This window comes from Bos javanicus, chromosome 17 (genome assembly GCF_032452875.1).
Source record: "Bos javanicus breed banteng chromosome 17, ARS-OSU_banteng_1.0, whole genome shotgun sequence".
NCBI classification, from domain to species: domain Eukaryota; kingdom Metazoa; phylum Chordata; class Mammalia; order Artiodactyla; family Bovidae; genus Bos; species Bos javanicus.
Window position 1 is genome coordinate 40,867,253 of NC_083884.1, and position 21,872 is coordinate 40,889,124.

Below are 21,872 nucleotides of genomic sequence, written 5' to 3' on the forward strand. Positions count from 1 at the left end.
CTTTTTAAATGTCTCTGTGAAGAACCTGAGAATACATAGGAAGTTCTTACCTATCGTCTTTGATTGGAGATTTTCATTAGTTAGTTGATTAAAAATAGATTCTGCTGCCAAAATACCACTTTTCATTGCTGTGTGAGTGCCTTTGATCTTGGGAACATTCATGAAACCAGGGCTACAACCAATAAGTAAACCCCCAGGGAAGGTGAGCTTTGGTATACACTGAGGAAAGAAAGAAAGTGCATTTGTTAGCTCAGATTCAACAAACACTCTAAAACTAAATACTCCATACTATAGCCTTTTTTAAAGCTGTAGAGAAAAACTGAAAAAAAAAATTACATGAAAATGAATATAGTTAAAGGAAAAATCGGAGCAAAAGCAGTTTCCCCTTCCCTGAAAATGAGGATCAGAACCGTCACTCTTTTTCTATTAAGGATTCTCCCATCTCCCTCCCCATGACTGACCCACATGAGACGTATGTAAGACAGAGCATCAGCACTTAAATAAAATGTTGTTTATACATATCCATGTCATAATTAAAAGTATTCTCTAAACCTGAAAGACTATTATGTAAATTGTGATTTGCTTTTATAGCCATTCTGGGTAACACAGGATTTACCAAGAATGTTATCTTAACTCTACGTGCCCTTTTGTCTTACCTTGATGTTCAGGGATGGAAACCTAGATTGTAATCATGGCATTACCACAATTAGCTACCACCCTAAATAATATATTTTACTTAACCTAAGAGTAAACTGAATTTCCGAAATAAATCTTAAGACAACTGTGTGGACCTCAGTATACATTTCTGATGAAAAACAATGTAATCAAAGGTGGTGATGTTTTGGTTTAGTCCCATAATGTAGCAGCTAAGTTGTAGATAGTTAGCACGGGAAAATGTACTGTAATCTAATCTACAGAGTAAAAATGAAAAAACAGACAGTGGCTCTTTCCTCGTCATGTATTATTTCCTTCTCTGGAACCTTCCTAAAGAACGCCATGAGTCTCTGCTGAGAAAGCGGTGGGTGGTGACAGTCTGCCAGATGAAGCTGACAGGGACCCCGAGGACACCAGCTGCACACCGACGGCATGCCGCCCCAGCTCCTGGCAGTTACTCAAGTCTAACCTTGAAGGAGAGGTGGTAACAAGCCAAGGGAGTGCTGGCAAAAGAAGGGCTGGGCCAGGGCCTTTCACAGTACGGGTCGGGGTCACTGTATGACAGGGGTTCTCAGACCAACTCAGTATCAGAACCACAAAGACAAAAGAGCACAAAATCAGGATCACAGAGCAGACAACACAAAGAATGCCAGGGGCTGAAAACAGAGATAACGTCAGGAACCTGGATTATGACAATGCTTTTCTCAAATAAGGCTGTGGCCTTGCTATTCCTAAATTTGATTCAAGAACCAGAAGACTGAAGTTTAATAAAAGGACATGGATTGCTAGTGTAAATTCTTCCCAATGGGCGCTTAAGTCTTATGGCCCAAGGGAAATGCGTGTTTTCCAGTTCTGGGAGGACCCCAACCTGTGTGGGAGGAGTTACTGGCAGCTGAGCATCTTGTTAAGGAGCTAGGGGCCCAGGAAAACTCGTACTGAGAAATGTATCCTGGGACAACTGTTGAATAGGGCTAAATAATTAGAAAGCTTTGGTACAGACTGAGGAAAGGGAAATAAAAAGTCATGTAATACTTGTTATACTCAAAATAATACTTGTAATACTCAAAATAAAATCCAATGTTCTCAATTTTTGCATCTTAAGGGTCTTCAAAAACTTAATGGGAGTTTCCGAATCTCTGACTAATTAAATCAGAAAACTTAGGTAAGAAGTGTGCTTGTGTGCAGGGCGGGGGTGGATCATCTCTTCCTGCCCATCTAAAGATCGTCCGGGACGCTGATGTGAACAGGCAGATGATGTAAATACGAATCTGTATGTACTGCTGAGTATACAGAAGCCTTTGTACTAGAAATGAAAGAGCAGCATTAGGGTGGCAGTAGCTATTGTGGACATTATTCAAAAGAGTTTTATGGGCTTGAACACAGGGAATTTAACAAAAATTACTGCAAATGAGTAACTACTCTAGAAATAAAAACCTCATGAGAGGTAATCCTGTAGCAATGGAACTTAGGGACTGTTATTTTAGAACTCTAGCAATTCCATTCATAATTTAGTTGTGATTTTACTTGACTTTATGCATGTATTTAGAACTTCACTTAAGGTTAAGTTAACTTTTCTCAATTTTCTATGCTCTATTTGTTACTTTTACAATAGATTAAAAAAGATACCCAATTTCTGAAGTAGTTCTAATTTTGAACATGTACTACAATAGGACAAATAAGGGTAAAAACTTAACAGAGGTCATTTAAGGGCATGGATATTATTAGGTAGTTGAGATGAATTAATTACCTTTGCTGAAAACTACTATTGTCCTTGACTTTGCTGGCAGCTAGCTAAGGAATAAAGGAGAAGATCTTGTTTAAATTTTCTGGTTAAAAACAAACCAAGAAACAAAAAAAGGCCCATGAATTTTTCTCTAGGAACAAGTATATCCTTAAGACCAAATCCATGGTATAATTTATTTAACTCTGGTGTGGTAGGTACAGTTTTATAAATACTAGAGTGCTTTGCTTGGTTACTTAAATTTTCTCCCTATGAGATAACCTTCTATTGTTTACCTAGAGTCGTGACCTCATGTTTCAACGTTGCATTCACCAATACAGAAATAAGGAATAAAAAAGAAGGCAGAGTTACCTGAAGGCCACCTTCATTGAGTGCTCTGGCTCCATAGGCAATCCTTTTCCCACCTTCCAATGTTGGCTGGATGCTGGGGTGGTGTTTCCACCTTTGAAACTCTCTAAATGGACTGAGGTACGGGTTTTGATAGTCCAGACCAACCTTAAAATGTTTATATTTAAATAAGACATTGCTATTTCAAATTATATCAAGATGAAGTATGGGCAATTATTTATCAGAAAACATATACATTAAAATTCTTATTCTCAAAGGACTTAGAGAAATATATGCAATGATCCAAATTTAATTAAATAATTGGAATAAAATCTCTTTGGAAAAGAAGGGCAAACAATACATGGCATGTTTTTATAACTTGCAAAACTTAAAATACTTAGAACATACTAATAAATCACTGTACTCTCTAAGTCAAAATTAAAATTAAAAAATATTTGTAGGTAGGTGTCATGCATTATGTGTCGACAAAAGGAATTGTAATAATTTATTATTCATTTATCAACACCAACTCTAGAAATCAACTAATAAGCTCTATATAGTACACTGAGGCAAAAATTAAGAAGCCGAATATAATCATATTTATAAAGAGGGCAAGAAATATGAGGTTATATTTTACATGGTATTATGAAATGCTGAAATTAGTAACCAAGTCTTTTTTGCTCTGAGAAGATTAAATCACTATAAAAAATAAACAAAAGGAATGCACTGAAGACACCAATAGTGCACAAAGTTAATGTATCATATACAAGTCTAATCAACATTGAACTATAAAGCTGCAACCAACGGCAAGGTGCAATTACTCATATTGTTTTTCCATTCCCTGTAATGGTCAAGATATAATTTATTGCAAAGATGTAAGTGACCAAGAGGGAGAAAAGGTTCCTGTTAAAAAGTTACAGGTTCAAACCTGGTGTGGACTGCATTTCCAGAGATGGCGTGCCTCAGTGGACGCGGGCTTCAGGTAGGACAGGTTTGGGCGGGAGTCCTGCCTCTGTCACTTAATTGGGTGTGTTTGGGAAGGTTGTTTTGCCTATGGGAACTTCAGTTTTCCCATAAGTAAAATAAGGATGGACAGACTTCATGGGAACCTTATGGAACAGCATTCCCAGGGAAGCACCCAGCACAGGGTCTGGCGTGTAGCAGAAGTAGACTGATGTTGACAATGGCCATAAGCATTTCATGCATGGATAAAAGCAGAAAGGAAGCTTTAAGTGATTAGCCTTTCACATTCTCCAGATTTGACACCCTGGTTTTGTAACACTGAGGAGCACTGACTCTCACAGTGGAACTTCCCATCATGGGCATATGACTCACCACAAAGCCAAGTGCTACTAGGGGCTCCCCTTCATTTAGGTGGTAGAGGAACGAGCCCCCATAGGTGTGTCTGTCCAGGGGCCAGCCGACGGTGTGATCCACTCTCCCAGGTTTCCACTTCTTCTCATCAATAACCCATAACTTAAAAAAAAAAAAAAGGTCCTAGTATATAATTTAGATATTTTATGTCACCACATGTACAAAAGCTGCTAAGTTTTATGTTTTATTTTTGAAGTTATAAGTGGAAAACTGTAATGAGAGAAACACATAAAAGGCATTTCAAACATCCCAGCAAACTGCAGGGATGAATGGAAGTAAATAAACGAGTTAGGAAATTCAGGAATGCTTAAGACATTACCCAGGTTCTCAAATGGGAAAGGTGTTCATGTTTGTAGGAAACGCCATAGAGGGGGTGAGGTGCTGGTAGCCACCGAGCACCTGGATCCAGGCGGGGGCCACGCAGGAGTGCTTGCCTCATAAAGTGCACTGAGCCCTGCATGTCAGAGCTGCTACTTCACAGGACACATGTTATTTTTCAGTAGAAAAAAGTTTATTTCCTCCTGCATTGCCTTCCCCCCAACTGAAGCAAATCGATCATCCTACTTTCAGAAGGGTAAGGTCTAAACTTTATACAACAATTTTCATGTGAAATACTATCTAAAAATCAGATTTTATGTGACATCACATAGTGTTAAGTGCAATCTGCCAAGTGAAGGTTGCTCAGTCATGTCCGACTGTTTGTGACACCATGGACTATACAGTCCATGGAATTCTCCAGGCCAGAATACTGGAGAGGGTAGCCTTTCCCTTCTCCAGGGGATCTTTCCAACCCAGGGATCAAACCCAGGTCTCCCACATTGCAGGCAGATTCTTTACCAGCTGAGCCACAAGGGAAGCCCAAGAATACTGGAGGGGGTAGCCTATTCCTTCTCCAGCGGATCTTCCTGACCCAGGAATCGAACCAGGGTCTCCTACATTGCAGGCGGATTCTTTACCAACTGAGCTATGAGGGAAGCAATCCGCCAAAACAAGCCCTTATTCACAATATAACAACTCTAGTTATGTACAGAATTTGAACCTTTCTGAATTTTACCCCCCAAAATATTTTTAACAAAAGAATTATAATGAAACTCTTATGTTAATAAACCTAAAGTTTGGGAAATCAGACTAGAGATTGGATAAACTGAGAAAATATCCATTTAACCTAATAAAAATGTATGCTGCAGATTAAATATATTGAGCGGGTATTTCATAAACTAAGTTATTTTTACATTATAATTTTGTATAAGAATTCTTATAGGATGTGGTCATCTTACAAAGAGCACAGGGATAACAGGTCAAATCCTATTAGGGAAATGGAATTACAATGAAAAAAAAATTAATGTCACAAATATTTTCAAATTCAAGACTTATTTCAATCAACATTTGACAAAACAAGTAGGACATGCAGACACAATTTATATAATAGTGAAATTTGATTAGTTATATTCTCTAGCCCCTTGAAAGAAAGTGAAGTCGCTCAGTCGTGTCTGACTCTTTGTGACCCCATGGACTGTAGCCTACCAGGCTCCTCCATCCATGGGATTTTTCCAGGCAAGAGTACTAGAGTGGGCTGCCATTTCCTTCTCCAGGGGATCTTCCCAACCCAAGGACTGAACCTGGGTCTCCTGCATTGCAGACAGATGCTTTACTGTCTGAGCCACCGGGAAAGCCTCTTGAAAAATATCCCAAATATCTTCAGTCATTATGAACATTTCCAATTAATGATAATTACATGACAATACAAATGAGTATAAACTTCATCTTGCCACATTAAAATTACACCAGCAAATGCAGGTACCTCCTTCAGCCCGATTCCATAGGTCTGAGGCTCGCAGTTGGCCCTTAAGTCGAACTTCCTATACAGCTGCTTGGCCAGGTGTCCGTGGCAGCCCTCTGCAAAAATTGTGACTTTAGCATGTAGTTCCAGTCCCCGCTCGAAAGTTGTCTAAGAAATAAGAACACGTTAAATTGCAACATTTGACAGTTTTTAAAATGTTCACATTCTGGTTGGTTTTGAATTGAACTATGATTTAGATATAGAAGAGAAGGTACAAATATATAATTTTAGAAGTAAAACTAATTACTGTTTTAAGTGGAATTTAAATTTATAAGGCAGTCAATCAATATCTTGTGTCTTTATTATATTTACTTTTTCACTTCAAAAGTACTTGATTGAATGGTTAAGTTTGTAAGAATTAAAACAAACAAACAAACAAATAGAGCATGCTCCCTCTCCCCATTACCTACAAATGAATGTACAGTGAGAAGTGAGGGGGAGGGGCAAAATGGATGAAGGGGGTCAACTGTGCGGTGACAGCTGGTAACCAGGCTTGGGGTGGTTGTCACTCTCCAGTGTATACAGAAGTTGAATTATAACACTGGATACCTGAAACTTCTATCATTAAAAAACATTTTTTACCTCACACCAGTCAGCAGGGCCAGCATCAAAAAGTCTGCAAATAACAAATGCTGGAGAGGGTGTGGGGAAAAGGAGACTCTCCTACACTGTGGATGGGAATGTAAACTGGTGCAGGCACTATGGAGAACAGTATGGAGATTCCTTAAGAAACTGAAAACAGAGCGACCATATGATCCAGCAATCCCACACCTGTGCACGTATCTGGAGAAAACTCTTAATTCAAAAATCTGGAAGTGCTCCTATAGTCATTGCAGCACTATTTACATTAGCCAAGACATGGAAGCAACTTAAATGTCCATCAACAGATGAAAGGATAAAGAAGATGAGGTGCATATACACAAAGAAATATTACTCAGCCATAAAAAAGAATGAAATAATGCCATTTGAAGCAACACGGATGGACCCAGAGATGATCATCTAAGTTCAGTAAGTCAGACAGAGAAAACCAACTATCACATGGTACCACCCATAGGTGGAATCTAATTTTTAAAAAAGGATACAAATGAACTTATTTACACAACAGAAATAGATTCACAGACTTTGAAGACAAACCTATGATTACCAAAGGAGAAATGTGTGGGGAGGAGGGGAGGAATCAATCAGGAACTTCCATTCCTGGGAGTGTGAACACCTTTCACATTTGCTGGTAACTCTGTGCTTGTCTCGTGCGTCATCCACACGCACGTGATCCCTATAAATGACTCTGCTTAGTGCCTCTGAATTTGTTTTTGTCCTCCTCTTACTACACTTCATCATCCGTAAACCATGTTAAGAACCTAGCATGCGGAGTGTTACCCAAATATATACACACACCTATATACTGAGATCTTACATATACAACCAAACTTTTCTGGTTCCTGATGTCACAAAAATAGGATCATATAATCCAACCTTTTGTGCATCGTATTTTCTCACCATAGCACTTCATGGAAATCTCGCAAGTCACCGTGTGGCTCAAATCTTTCCATGCGGGAACACCACAGGTTGGTGCTTCGGTACCAGGTAACAGACATTCACTGTTTCCAGTTCATTTGTGATGAACAGCGTGTTATAAAACATACACCCTGTGTACGTGCCCGTACAACCTTGGTGCTTCTGTTCCTGAGTGTTAGGTTTCCAGCAGTGGCACTGCTCCTCCTGGACACACCTACTTTAATTTTGCTAGCTGTCCCCAGAACGTCTTCCCCAGAGTCTGAACAAGTCACATTCCTGCCCGCAGTATGTAAGAAGACACTGTCCCTATCTCCAGCTCGTGACAGTATGCGTGTGTGTGCGCTCAGTTGTGTTTGACTCTTTGCGACCCCATGGACTGTGGCTCACCAGGGCTTCTCCAGGCAAGAACACTGGAGTGAGTTGCCATTTCCCTTTCCAGGGGATCTTCCGAACCCAGAGATCGAACCTGAACCTCCTGTATTGGCAGGCGGATTCTTTACCACTGAGCCACCTGGCAAGCCCATACCTTTTCTTCTTACGTTTTTGCTAAATGTAGTACTAACGCACTGCTATGCTAATTTGCATTTTCCTGATTACTCTCTTCAGCATCCTTTTCTTTTTGATTCAAGAACTATTAACTGAATGCATCTGGTGTACCAGGTTCTATGCTAGGCACTGGGGAAGAGAGGACAGAAAAGCACCATTCCTTCCCTGGGGTGAGGCACAGGGGCAGGACTAAATATCAATAACTACGTGGGTGTACAAGGACCAAGTGTGACTGGATGTATGGAGGAGAGCATGGTGGTGGCAGGGGTTCTGGGGAAGAGCCGCGTGACTGGGGGAGCAGGAATGGTCTCTGTGAGGACCTGGCCTGGGAGCTGCGGACCCGGGACAAGAGACGCCTAAGGACGTGCCTTCTGGTCAGTGCTCACCTGGATCTGCTCTTCTGTCCATTGTTATATTTTAAGATTCTGCCTGTTTTTTTAACATGTTCTCCTTTTTTCTTGTCAATGCAGAAGTGCTCTTTGATATCACTGGCACTCAAACTATTTTCTCCAATCTACTGCTTATCTGCAGACTTTGTGGTATTTTTGGTATACAAAAATACCAAAAAAGTGCTTAATTTTTAAGTCATTAAAAAAGGCCTGTCTCTTATAGGTTTCTAATTTCTGTTATAGGATAGCTTACATTATACCTAGGTTGTAATTATAACCTAGATTTCTTTCTAACTTTTTTTTATTGTTTTAAGAAGTCATCAGAATTTTTATAAAATGAAGGTCCAACCCTATCTGCTTCCAGATAGACATGCAGTTTATCTAGCTTAACTTACGCCACAACAATTCAATCTCAGTGAACTAAAGTACTCCTCAGTATATTTCCGCTTCCTCTGAGAGGCAACACACCCCTGCGTGTGCAAGGGGCAGTCCTGGAGCCATACGCCTCTATTCCAATCCCAGCCCCACTGCCAAACAGGGGTCTGACCCTGGGCAAGTCACTTAACCTCTGAAATGTGAAAACATCCACATCAGAATTCTGACAGGGGGCTTCCCTAGTGGCTCAGCGGTAAAGAATCCACATGTCAATGCAGGAGATGCGGGTTTGACTCCTGGTCCTTGAGGATCTCACATGCTGCAAACAACTAAGCCCATGTGCCCCAACTACCGAGCTTCTGCTTTAGACCCTGGGAGCTACAACTACTGCAGCCTGCGTGCCTTAGAGCCATGCTCCACAACGAGAGAAGCCACTGCAATGAGAGAAGCCCATGTACTGCCATCAAGAGTAGCACCCACTTGCTGCAACTGGAGCAATGTCCTCACGCAGCAACAAAGACCCAGAGCAGCTAAAAACACACAAACAAATAAAAATTAAAAAAAAAAGAATTCTGACAGTAAGAAGCCTGACAGATCTAAGGTTAGAGCTACTGAATAAGCAGCTGGACAATAATTCTGGGACTTGGGGGAGAGGTGTTTAAAGTTATGTCACTAAATGAGGCCACTACGGAGAAAATATAGGCAGAGGATCCCACAGTGAAGCCTAGAGCCCAGATACTTAGAGGATGGGCAGGGTGGGGGTAGCAGAGGATGAGCAGGCAAAGGCAGAAGGGGGCCCATGAAACACCAGGAAGACCAGGAGAAGGTGGGGTGAAAAGCAGGAAGTGTTTCCAGAAGAAAGTTATTCAGCTGTGCCAGCGTGCCCACCGGGAGGCCGGGTGACAGGACAGAGAACTGGGTCTGCTAGATGAGGTGTCTGTGAGCCATAAGAAGGGCAGGGGGAAGCCCAGCCATGCCGGAATAAATGAGCCGAACAGCAGAGGACACAGAGCCCACCCTCAGTTCTTCCCCTTCCACACGGCCATATGAAGACAGACTGAAAAACTGAGACTCTGTAGCTCAAGTTACTGAGATTCCACTGTACTCGTCTATGCTGTTACCTCTATACATACACAATATATAAAATATAAAAATGTTTTTACAACTACAAAGCACAGAACACAAAAATATACATTTGGACAAATATCACAAGAACACACACAAAAAGAAAGTATCAGAATGGGAGAATTCATGTGCTTCAGTGTCATAATATTAAAAGTAAAATTTTTTAAAGACTAAATGGCAATTTATAATTACCTGACCATAATATAGAAAAGAATAGCCATAACACAGGAAAGAATATAGGAAAACAATATTCTGTTATTATTATTAAGTCCCCTTAAAACTAAGTTCCCCTTCTTACACTGTTAGTAGGAATGTAAGCTGGTGCAGCCACTATGGAGAAGAGAATCGAGGCTCCTTTACAAACTAAAAATAGAACGACCATATGATTGAATAACCACATTCCTAGGCATATACCCAGAGAAAACCATAATTTGAAAAAAACACATGAACTTCAGTGTTTACTGCAGCACTATTTACAATAACCAGGAGATGGAAGCAACCTAAAACGTTCATCAAGAAACAGATAAAGACGATGTGGTATGTATACATGATGGAATACTACTCAGCCATAAAAAGGAATGGAACTGTGCCATTTGCAGAGACATGGGTGGACCTAGAGACTGTCACACAGAGTGAAGTGAGTCAGAGACAGAAAAAAAATTGTATATTAATGCACGTATGTGAAATCTAGAAAAATGGTACAGATGATCTTATCAATATTTGCAGAGCATTAACAGAGAGACAGATGAAGTGAACAAACATACGGCTACCAAGGAGGTAAGGGGAGGTGAAATAAACTGGGCGATCGGGACCGACACATATACACTACTGATACTATGTGTAATACAGATAACTAACGGGAACCTCCTGTGTAGCTCAGGGAAGTCTACTCAGTGCTCTGTGGTGACCTAAACGGGAAGGAAATCCAAAAGACAGGGGATATATGTAAACACATAGGTGATTCACTATGTTGCACAGCAGAAGCTAACATCTTAAAGCAACTGGACTCCAATAAAAATTAAAAAGGAAAAAGACAATAGCAGTCATTTCTCTACCAAACGACGTCTTGGACAAGGCTTACTCTCTTTTCAATAAGTCAATAAAAAATACTATGTACTACTTAACAAGAAGTTGAAAATGTAAAAAAATACACAGAAAACTGAGTTCCCTAAAGCAAGTTTCTCTCAATCCAGAATTTTATTCCCTTTCTGTCGCCTCTGACCTCACCCTGTGCTCTCTGAACACCAATCAACCAGAGTCAGGTGACTACAGGGGCTATTATGAAAATACCTTTAATGTACTACAACTGCTGTTACAGATCCATCATTAACGTACAAACTCAGGCTGTTTCTCCAGTGCGAGATGAGCCCACAAACCCTGGAGGCACGGAGTACCTAGCCAGAAAGTCATAAACCAGAGACATCCTGACTTCCCAGTCAGAGGAAGTGGTTAATCCCAGCTGCTGCTTTTTTCTCTTGGCCACCCTGTGTGGCTTGCGGGCTCTTAGTTCCCCGACTAGCAAATGAACCTGGGCCCTCAGCAGTGAGACTGCCAAGTCTTAACCACTGGACCCCCAGTGAATTCCCAATCCTAACTTCCTCGGCTTTAAGATACCCTCAGCTCAAAGACCAAGCTGGCGTGGATATGAGGCGCTTCTTTCCCCATGCTGCTCGGCATCCTGGAATAAACCCTTACTTTGTCATAAACTCCCGTTCTCAGAGTTTTGGCTTTCTGTGATGCAGGTACATTCCACATTTTGAGAAGCAGGATGAGATGACAGGTGTCTGCAAACCTGGCTATGCATCAGAATCCCTGGGGCCAGTTACAAGACAGCTCCTTAGCCCTGCCATAGGACAGGCTGAGTCCCACGACCTCACGAGATTCTGTACAGCCAGGTAAGCCACCAGGAGGACAGTGAGGCACTAAGACTTGAGGACATGGGCACATGCTGCTCTCTAAGCATGAAGGAGTGAGAAGCAGGAAGACCTGCTCGGGGAAATGCTAGACTAGAGGCGCAGTTCTGTTGTATAATGGGAGAAAAGGACTGACTAGGAGGTGACCCATCTTTCCTGAGGCCCTGGCATTACCTGGCTCTGTGCCAGCCTTGGCGTAACCCTCCATGATCTCAGCCTTCAAGGAGCCTCTATTCTAGTTGAGAAATTAAGACAATAAACAAGCATGAATAGACAAATTTGTTTATCAAGATGTTAATCTGTGTTTTGTTCTTGTTATCGGAAAGGAAGGTTATTTTTTCCTTGTCCTCTCCAAAGGACCTAACAGAGCTGAAATCCATGTAAGAGCTCTTCTTTTACAAATTCAAAAATAATGAGCTGTGAAAACTGGAAGGCCATTCAGGCATATTCTGAAAGCTAGAAAGGCAATCAGTCTTGTATTTACCAAAAGATGTCAAAGATTCAATCCACATTACTGACAGCAGTGATGCAAACAACTCTTGTCCACAGAAGTGGCGGACTGTGGAGGGGGAGCTGAGCAGCTGGCCCACGTGTACATGTTTTTTGATTTCCCTGAACTGGCTATAACATCTTTCCAAATCCCTCATGAATAAATGAATGAAATAATATCTGTGACCTGTGTTTGTTTTATATTTATATGAATCATGTTTTCACCTTTTAAGAAAATTGTTCTTAAACATGTTATATCCACTTATCTAAATTATATTTAATTCAAAGATGTTTATTTTTTAACAATGAGATAAAATTCCACATTAATAACTAAACACTAACATGCACTTAATTAATGTGCAGTCTGTAGCAAGACCAGATCATTGAGTGTGAGTTAATTTTATATTTTACTGTCAGTCTGCAGAGCATGAACTGTCCACAGGCTCACCTTTGGTGCACCGTCCTTCTGTATCCCTACGTCATTTGTGGCAATTCCTTTCACACTGCCATCTTCATGAAAAAGGACCTAAAACAAAAACACTTTTCATTATCACCTGGAGACTCGTAACTGTCTTGCAAAGAAACAACAAACGCCTTTTGATTTTTAGAAGGTGAACTTATTCTCTAGATTATAGAGACACAGGCTTAAGAATGTTCAAGTAAAAATAAGAGATGTGCTTTTAAGATACTCCCTTCAAGATCAAACAGAACTCAACTCAAACAGCTTGAAATGGAGGAAATGTCCCAACCTGACGAGGAAGAATGGGAGATCTACTGAGAGGACACCAAGGAGCCAGGAAGATGCAGTGTTTCAGAGGTCAAGGGCATATGTACACAGCCTGGACTCAGGGCCTGTGACACACTGGACTGTCAGTTGGGGTCGCTGAGGACAGTGTCAGGAAAGCCTCTTCCCCAGTGAGCCCAGACCCCAAAACCAAACACTTGAATAAGACAAAACAGAGTGGGGCTGAAGACAGCCCGGGGTGATTAAAGCTTATTTCTGGACCACGAAGAAAGAGGGAAAACTGATCAAAAGTGTGATTGTGAAGATGAGAAGGAACAATTCTCCTACTCAGTTTCTGTTTCTTCCAGAGGAAGATGCTCTTTGGACAGGAAAGAACTGGAACCTCATGCCAGAAAGCATGCGAGTGAAAAGGTGAGATGAGAACCAGCAGCAATGCACATTGCACCTTGGAAGGGCTGTGGCCTGGACCTGTAGACGGCCTTGGCAAACAGGAAACCGCGGAGCAGAGGAGAGCTGCTGGTGACTCTGAGAGTGAGTGTGTGTGTGTGTGTGTGTGTGTGAACCATGGATGCCACAAACCACCTACTTGTGGCTTGGACACTGACTCCCATTAAGAACAGTTTATTCGGGAGAAATGCAAACCCAAATCCACGTGTATGAACTGGGAACATAGAAACCAGTAGCAGGACGTGCAGTGCCGAGGCCCATGTGTTTTATTTGGCTTACATCTACTGTAATGGGAAAAACAAAGATGGTTTTAATTTCACTGGTGACAAAAAGGACAACTCCCTCTCCTATCCAGATTCTTTCAGCATTTCCTTTAGAAAACTTGACTGTAAATTCTTTCATAGATATATGGGAATCATATAAAAAGCTAAGTAAGATTTCTGGTAGGTCAGCATCTTAGTGTTTCTTGGGTCCTCAGAGACACATCTGACATGTGACCACGGAGGATGGTGTCCAGTCTCCCTGTCTCTGGGGGACAGTCTGGGCTACGTGCCTGCCTCCACATCGTCACTTGCTGCCAGTCAAAAAGATACAGGATGCTTTATTTTTTCCTCTGGAGAAAGACGATTAACATGTATGTAATGGACGGTATCTGTCTGGCTGAGTAAAAGGTTAAGAGTTCCCTTTGTCTTGGCAATCACCCTAGCAGATGGCCTGTAATTGCACTGCAGTCTTGGTTTAATGCTCATTCAGTAATAAAACTGTTTCATTTTTGTTTATAATTTGTAGAGGTGAGTTTTTTCTGGTTTGGCTGGAGATTTTATTTTTAATAATTTCCCCAACAAGTAGTGAGACTCTACATAGTGAGATGTAGTTACCAGAGTTATTTTGAAGGGATTATTGGAAGCGCAGTTTCTAGAATGAACATGGTAACCCGCCTTGCTGTAATCAGGCTTGAAGTCATTGATTCACTCTGGGGGCCACATAAAAGGGAATGCATTCAGAGGAGGGCAATGAGAGTACTACAGCAACTCAAAATATGTAACATGGTGGTTGTCAGAATTGAGAATATTTAACCTGGAAAAAAAAATCACCAGTGACGGTGGGGCAGGAGAGCGGGCATAAAAATTGGAAAGCTGTCCTTGGGGGAGGGCACAGATTTGTTCTATACACTGTAAGACAATAAAGAAACATCTACTCAATTTACAGACGAGAGCATTACCAACAATCCGTACATTGGAGGCTTTTTTCATCCTAGGTTGACCAGTCACCTGATATGGAGCAATACCAGGACTTCAAGTACTCTTTGGATTGATCCTGTTAAGATTCCTTCTGATTTTATAACTCTAATATCCTATGGCTTTTTGAAAATATTTATCTATTTACATTCTTGGTTTAGTTTCAAAGGAAACAGCGATCACTTCCCATCAGCATTAGGAAGAGAGAGGCACAAACCTCGGCAGCTGCGTAGCCAGGGTACACCTCCACACCCAGGGCTTCCGCCTGCTCCCCCATCCAGCTCACCAGATGGCCCAGGCGCACAATGTAATTGCCATGATTGTTCATCGGGAGACCTACAGACAGAGGCTGGATTCAGAAGTCTGACTTTTTAGTGGTAAGTCGCAAAAACCTAAGTACTAAATTTAGAAATTCTAAGGTCTAATTTCTGCATTATATACATGCATCATCTTCTGGCCATAATTTCAATTTATTTCCTAATAATTTTTGTCTAGAGTTCAAACTGTTACATTGAAAACAACGTTACAGAACTAAATCAGAAACTCCTGGGTGCTTTACAAGACTATCCCAGTGCTCCTAGACTGGAAGACAAAAAAGCACTGGGCTTTGGTCCTGCCTTCTTTTCCACAAGCTAGCTGTGTAATTTTGGGCAAGTCCTTCAGGTCTCTGGGCCTTTGCTTTCTCATCTGTAAAAGGAAAGGATTTAACCAGATGAAATGTAGTTCCTTCCAGCTGTGGAATTCTGTAAGTCCACAATATTTATCATTCTTTACCTGGAAGAATTGGCACAGGAATTCTGTATTTCTCTGTTAAAATTCCAAATCTATCTTCTGTTACAGGAGTGTTGAGAGGGGCCTGGAAACAAAAGGAGGAGAGAAAAGGGTGTTTTGAGTTCATATCTGTAAGGGGAAACACAAAATAGTAAAATAATAAGTCAAAAAGGAAAGAGAACTGTCTTCTTCACTTTTCTTCCATCACTTCCTTTGGAAAACCTGACACTGTAAACCCTTTGTCTCTTTGAGGTGCATGGGAATCTTTTAAAAAACTAAACAAGCCAGTTTTCATCTCAGGACTATCTTTTCCTGGGGGACCTGGAGCCACCTTTGAGTGAACCTCAAGGAGGCTGGCCTCCTGTCTCCCTGCCTCTGTGGAGGTCAGGCTAGACACTGGCTCCAGTGCTCAATGGACACGGAAGACAGGCTTTATTTTTCTTTGGATAAAGACAATTAACAGGTATGGAATGGATTGGATCTGCCTGGCTACACGAGGCTTTGATGTGAAAAATTTTTTCTATTAATATTAGAACTGCTATTTTGTCAATACTAATTAAATGATGCTTATTTCTGAAATACACTGAAGAGAGAAATTAGGCATAATTACAGCATGTCAAGTTTCAAGGAGCTTGCTACTTTAGAAGGAAGAGCATGGTCACTTGTGCAAAGCCCCAGGTCAGCACACCCAGCCTCGGCACTGACCTCCCAGCCTTGGCGCTGACCTCATTCCATCTCAGCCTCTCTGCCAGTCCTGGTGAGGTGTCCTCCTGAATTCCCCGCCTGGGAGGCGACAGTGCCTCAAACAGTGCTTTTGCTTATGACTCCCGTGCCCCAACCACGTTCTGTCTGTCAAAACCTCTCCTTTTCTGCTGCTCTTTGGAGCTCCTTTCTGTTTGCTAGATGGGGTGCTGCTCAGAATCACTGAATGAAGCCAATTTGACCTTTAGATTTACTCAGGTGAATTGTGTTTGTTAACAGTTTTCACAACTGTTTATATAGAATATTTAGTATTCACAGATACTAAATATTCTAACCTTGAATACCTTGAACAGAAATAATATAGCTCATCTCACAGAAGAAAAAACTGAGATATGCAGAGTATAAGATTTTAACCGAGGTCATACAAACGAGCACAGTAAGACTAGCACTGGCTTCTCTGTATAGCTCGCCAGTGACGTGTCTGCTTAGGTTATAAGTCTTACTCATGTATTTCTTTAGAAAATTAGATTAAATTATCCTCTTTATGTATTAAAGAGGCTTTATGTATTAAAAAATAGGATAGTTATAGAAAATTTTATTAAGAACAATGATATAAACACCTATGGAGTAAGTTAGGAAATACCCTCAAAATCAAAAAGCTGTATTTTATTCAAAAACCTTCTCAAGATAATGTCTTCTCATAAATCCAGTACACAAACACAACATGTAGAAAGCAATATGTGAAAATGAGTTAATTTAAAAATTATTGACTATATTTGATGTTAGTCAATTTTTTTGGCCCTTTTAAAATTAAAAACCTATCTCCAGTTACCCTCTAAGAGCTAGAACCAGGTGAAAAGGGTTCTCCACATTCCTTTCATCTGGACATAGAAATACAATCAAGATGAGAGTCGGTATAAATAACAACTTTTCATACTCCCTTCTCCTTCCAGTCTGGGAACAGCTCTTGTAAAGCTCGTGGATCCAGGCACGCGCCTGAGAGGGTGTGAGCGCCTATCTGAGCAGCTTTCTCCACCAGACACACACGGATGTCCTTCTCATGCTGGGCGGCCAGCTGCTTGAGCCGTGCGGCCGCGGAGAGCCCCGCGGGACCGGCACCCACAATCACCACGTCCGCCTCCTCTGCAAACCGCTCCATGTTCACTCCTGGGAGTGAAGAGGATTTAAACATGCATGACAATTCTGGGATGACTATGACCTGATAAAATCACAAGGTTGGGTTATGAGTACTCACTATCCTTTATAGCATTATTATTTTTTTAAATAAACTTTTTGTTTTGTATTGGGGTATAGCTGATTAACAATGCTGTGATAGTTTCAGGTGAAGAGCAAAGGGGCTCAGCCATACACATACACGTATCCATTCTTCCCAGAACTCCCCTCCCATACAGGCTGCCACAAGGCATTGAGCAGAGTTCTCTGAGCTATACAGTAGGTTCTTGTTGGTCATCCATTTTAAATATAGCAGTGTGTACGTGGCCATCCCAAACTCCCTAACTATCTGTCCCCCCATTCTCCCCTCCCTGTCACAGCCCCCCAAACATAAGTTCATTCTTTAAGCCTGTGAGTTACAGCATTATTTATATAAATTGCCCCTCTGCTTCCTGCGAGAGCTATACTAAGTATATTATTGTTTCAGCAGAATGTTCTCTTGGGTTCTGTTTGAGGGCATTATCTTACTTCAGCTTCCATAAGTCAACTTTTATTACTGAGATCTATTAGTGTAAGTTTGCAAATATTTGCTTATCTAAATATTAACAGGTAACAGATTTGATAAAGTTATAAAATCTTAGGTGATTTTATGCTATCATGAAAAATATAATATCAATATTTACCTCCACAAAATGATTCAATGTTTCTAGAAAGATCTCAACAGTTTCACAAAAATGATGACTTACCTTCCCATCGCTTGTCCTGATCCCGGGGATAGACAGTATAGTGGGTAGTGATTCGAGGTACAACAGAAGTTGAAGACCACCGTGTAGCACACAGAGGTAGGTAATTTTTCTTAATTTTTATGGCATGAAAGCACCGGTATACTGCACAAAAATTAAGAACAGTATTATTTTTTCAAATAGTTTTTCTCAGGAGTAGTTTGAAAAAAATTTTACAGCAAACACACACACAAAATCTAGGACTGGGGATCTGATCTGTTTTCTGTTTGTTGTTGTTTAGTCACTAAGTCATGTCCAACTCTTTTGCGACCCCACAGACTGTAACCTGTCAGGCTCCTCTGTCCATGGGATTTCTCACGCAAGAATCCTGGACTTTTCTGTTAATTAGCCCTAAAACCTTAAAGAATCACTCAACTGTTACAGGTTTGTTTCCTTATTCAAAAAAGTAAAGGGCTACCAGGTGATCACTAAGGTACCATCTTTTTTTTTTTTTTAAGTCTTGCCACACAGCTTATAAGGTCTTAGCTCCCTGACCAGGGATTGAACCCAGGGCCACGGCAGTGAAAGTGCTGAGTCTTCACCACTGGATTGCCAGGAAACCTTCCCCCCTACTAAGGTAACTGTGTGAGTCCACGTGATGCCCTCTCTTTGGAAACCTGTTTATCTTCTGGCCACATCAACATTGCAGACATTCAGTCAATGAACAGTTAAAGCTACACTGCAGAGCCCTTAGCTGGGAGAGAACTGAAGCGGACTGTCATCTTTCCAAGGTAGACAATCCAGTCGGCTTTTCCTCATAAAGCAATGTTCACAAACTAGAACATTTTAAAAGCTTTTTAATAAGCTAATCTATTCAATTTACCTTATGTCAAGCTTCACCTATAAATAGGATGACCGTATAATTTACCACCTAAACCAGATACTTGGAGAGCACTACAGTGAAAGTGAAAGTCACTCAGTCATGTCCGACTCTTTGTGACCCCATGGACTGTACAGTCCATGGAATTCTCCAGGCCAGAATACTGGAGTGGGTAGCCTTTCCCTTCTCCAGGGGATCTTCCCAACCCAGAATCGAAGCCAGGTCTCCTGCACTGTGGGCAGATTCTTTACCAGCTGAGCCACCAGGGAAGCCTTTCGTGGTCAGCACCAAGGGAGGTATTAATGGTTACACTGGGACCACGCGGGCAAACTGCACTTCAGGGTCGGCTTCATTTTAAATTAAGGAGACCCACCTTCCAACTGAGTTAATGTATATATATTCTTTGAGTTAGCAAATCAGAATTTTATGGAAATAAACACAAGTGTGCCAAGATTTATCTGCAAGAACGTTCATTAAACTTCCATTGTCCTTAAACCTGCACCTCTCTCTCCTCCATGCCTTACCTGAAACCGAGCACAGCAGGCCTCACAGAAAGAGAGAACCAGTGAGGTGGGAACTGTCAAGTCATCTGCTGTGTTGGGCCCTTGTTCATTCCCTCAGATTACAGTAAAGACAGGTCTTTTCTCTTCACGTAGATGAATCCTTCCACCTGGATGATGATGCTTTTCCTTCCCATCTTCTTAGAGATATTCCTACTTTAAATATTAATACCCTCCTTTACTCCTGGATCTTCAATTTCTTACCCCCTTCTCTAGTACTTCTCTCCACAGTGATCCCTTAATAATAACAAAAATAAAAAGACAGAATCCTTCCTTGGGAATAGCCCTGAATGCTATCAAAACTTACATATGGAGCTATGGGAGTCTGTCATGGGAGAAGGAATAAAATCATCAAAGGAACAGAATAAAGAGTTCATAAAAAGGTAGAATACATATAAGGATTTGGTATATGATAAAGATGCTTTTTCAAATCAGGAAGAAGAGATAGTTCTTCATTAAATGGTCAGATACTGGCAGAAAGTTAGCTCTTTCTTAATATCAAAATGAATTTCATTTGATCAATGATTTTAATAGAAAAAAGTGAAAGTATAAAGGATTACAGTGATAAATCTACAAATTATTTGAGTCTCTGCTTTTGAGTGTGGGCTGAACTTCAGGATCAGCTTCCAGTGAGTAGAGTGTGGCAAGGAAAAATACTAACTTTACAGTGGAGAGCCAGGACAGACACTCTGACCAAGTGATCAAGTTTACCATAACTACAGTAAGATACATTAGTATCACATGATGTGATGTGTTGAGAAAAGCTCCTCACCTCTGTGGCACACCTCCCCCAAGTCTACAGCCTTGATCTAATTGTGAGAAATCACCAAACTCAGATCAAGGGACATCCAACAAAATGCCTGCCCAGTGCACACTGAAGGTGTCAAGGTCATGAGACGCAAGAAAAGAGAGAGGAAGCACCATACTCAAGTAGACGGGACAGGAGAGGGTGTGACAACTAGAGCAAGGTGGGGACCAGGCCTGGGTCCTGAACAGAAAAAGAATCTGGATAAAGGCCACAGTTTAGTTAATACTGTTGTGTCAGTGTTAATTTCTTTACATTTGATGATTATTTTATGGATACAAAGTTAAGCTGGATGAAGGATATAATATCGAGAATTCCTCATGCTATCAGAAAAGATTTTGAAAGAGTGTAAACGCTTGTGACCTTGGATCAGGCAATAGTTTCTTAGCTATGGCACCAAAGCACAAGCAACAAAAGAGAAAACAGATAAACTGTACTTCACCGAAATTAAAATCTTTTGTTTTCAAAAGATACCATCAAGAAAGAGAAAAGATAACTCATGGGAGGGGAGAAAATATGTGCAAATCATATCTCTGATAAGGGGCTTGTATCTAACATATACAAAGAACTCATTTCTAGTAATAAAAAGACAAATAACATGATTAAAAACACACAAAGAACCTGAACAGATGGTTCTCCAAAGGAGATAAACAAATACCCAATATGCACATGAAAAGATGCTCAATATCTTTAACCATCAGAGAAATACAAATCAAAACCACAATAAGATACCACTTGATATCCACTGGATGGTTATAATCAATAAGATAGACAACAACAAGTGTGGGTGAGGATGTGGAGAAACTGGAACCCTCCCCTACACTGCTGGTGAGAATGTAAATGGTGCAGCCACTCTGGAAAACAGTCCGTCATTTCCTCAGAATGTTAAGCATAGTTTCCACGTAATTCACTCTTAAGCATAAACTCAAGATCAAAGAAAACATGTCCATACAAAAATTTCTGCATGAATGTTCATAGGTACATTATTCACAGCAGCTCCAAAGTGGAAATGACCAAATGTTCATTAGCGAATGGACAAATAACAAGTGATACTGACATACTATTCAGCAATAGGAAGAAGTGAACGTGCACAGGCCTTGCAAACATTAAGTTAAAGTGACCAGAAGCCAGCCACAAAAAGACCACATTAGGGACTTCCCTGGTGGTCCACTGGCTAAGACTCCGTGCTCCCCTTGCAGGGGGTCCAGATTCAATTCCTGGTCAGGAAACTAGATCCCACAATGCTGCAACTAAGAGTTCACATTCCACAGTGAAAGCGTTCACAGGCCGCAGCTAAGGATCCTGCACGCCACCACGAAGACTCAGGGCACTCAAATAAAGCTGTATTTTTACAAGACCACATATTACATGATTCTATGTATACAGAATATCCAGGATAGACTAATTGATAGAAATAGAAAATAAATTAGTTACCTAGGGCTGGAGAGTTGGGATTGATTTCTAACGGGTATGAGATTTCTTCCTGGGATGATGAAAATGTTCTATCACTGTGTGATGGTTGCAGAACTTTGTGGACATAC

At 40.9% G+C, this 21,872-nt stretch overlaps 1 protein-coding gene across 2 annotated transcripts in view; it reads right to left on the reverse strand.

Moving 5' to 3' along the window:
- The window catches only part of ETFDH (electron transfer flavoprotein dehydrogenase), a 44,727-nt gene that overhangs the window by 4,691 nt on the left and 18,164 nt on the right, over positions 1 to 21,872 (reverse strand). For both annotated transcript variants that reach the window (XM_061384319.1, XM_061384320.1), the window contains exons 2-10: positions 18,111 to 18,251; positions 17,129 to 17,358; positions 15,493 to 15,574; positions 14,936 to 15,054; positions 12,737 to 12,814; positions 5,898 to 6,044; positions 4,058 to 4,198; positions 2,747 to 2,890; positions 51 to 219 (exon numbers count right to left, since the gene is read on the reverse strand). In XM_061384319.1, coding sequence (XP_061240303.1) covers positions 51 to 219; positions 2,747 to 2,890; positions 4,058 to 4,198; positions 5,898 to 6,044; positions 12,737 to 12,814; positions 14,936 to 15,054; positions 15,493 to 15,574; positions 17,129 to 17,358; positions 18,111 to 18,251 — 1,251 coding nt within the window. The remainder of the gene's footprint in view (positions 1 to 50; positions 220 to 2,746; positions 2,891 to 4,057; positions 4,199 to 5,897; positions 6,045 to 12,736; positions 12,815 to 14,935; positions 15,055 to 15,492; positions 15,575 to 17,128; positions 17,359 to 18,110; positions 18,252 to 21,872) is intronic.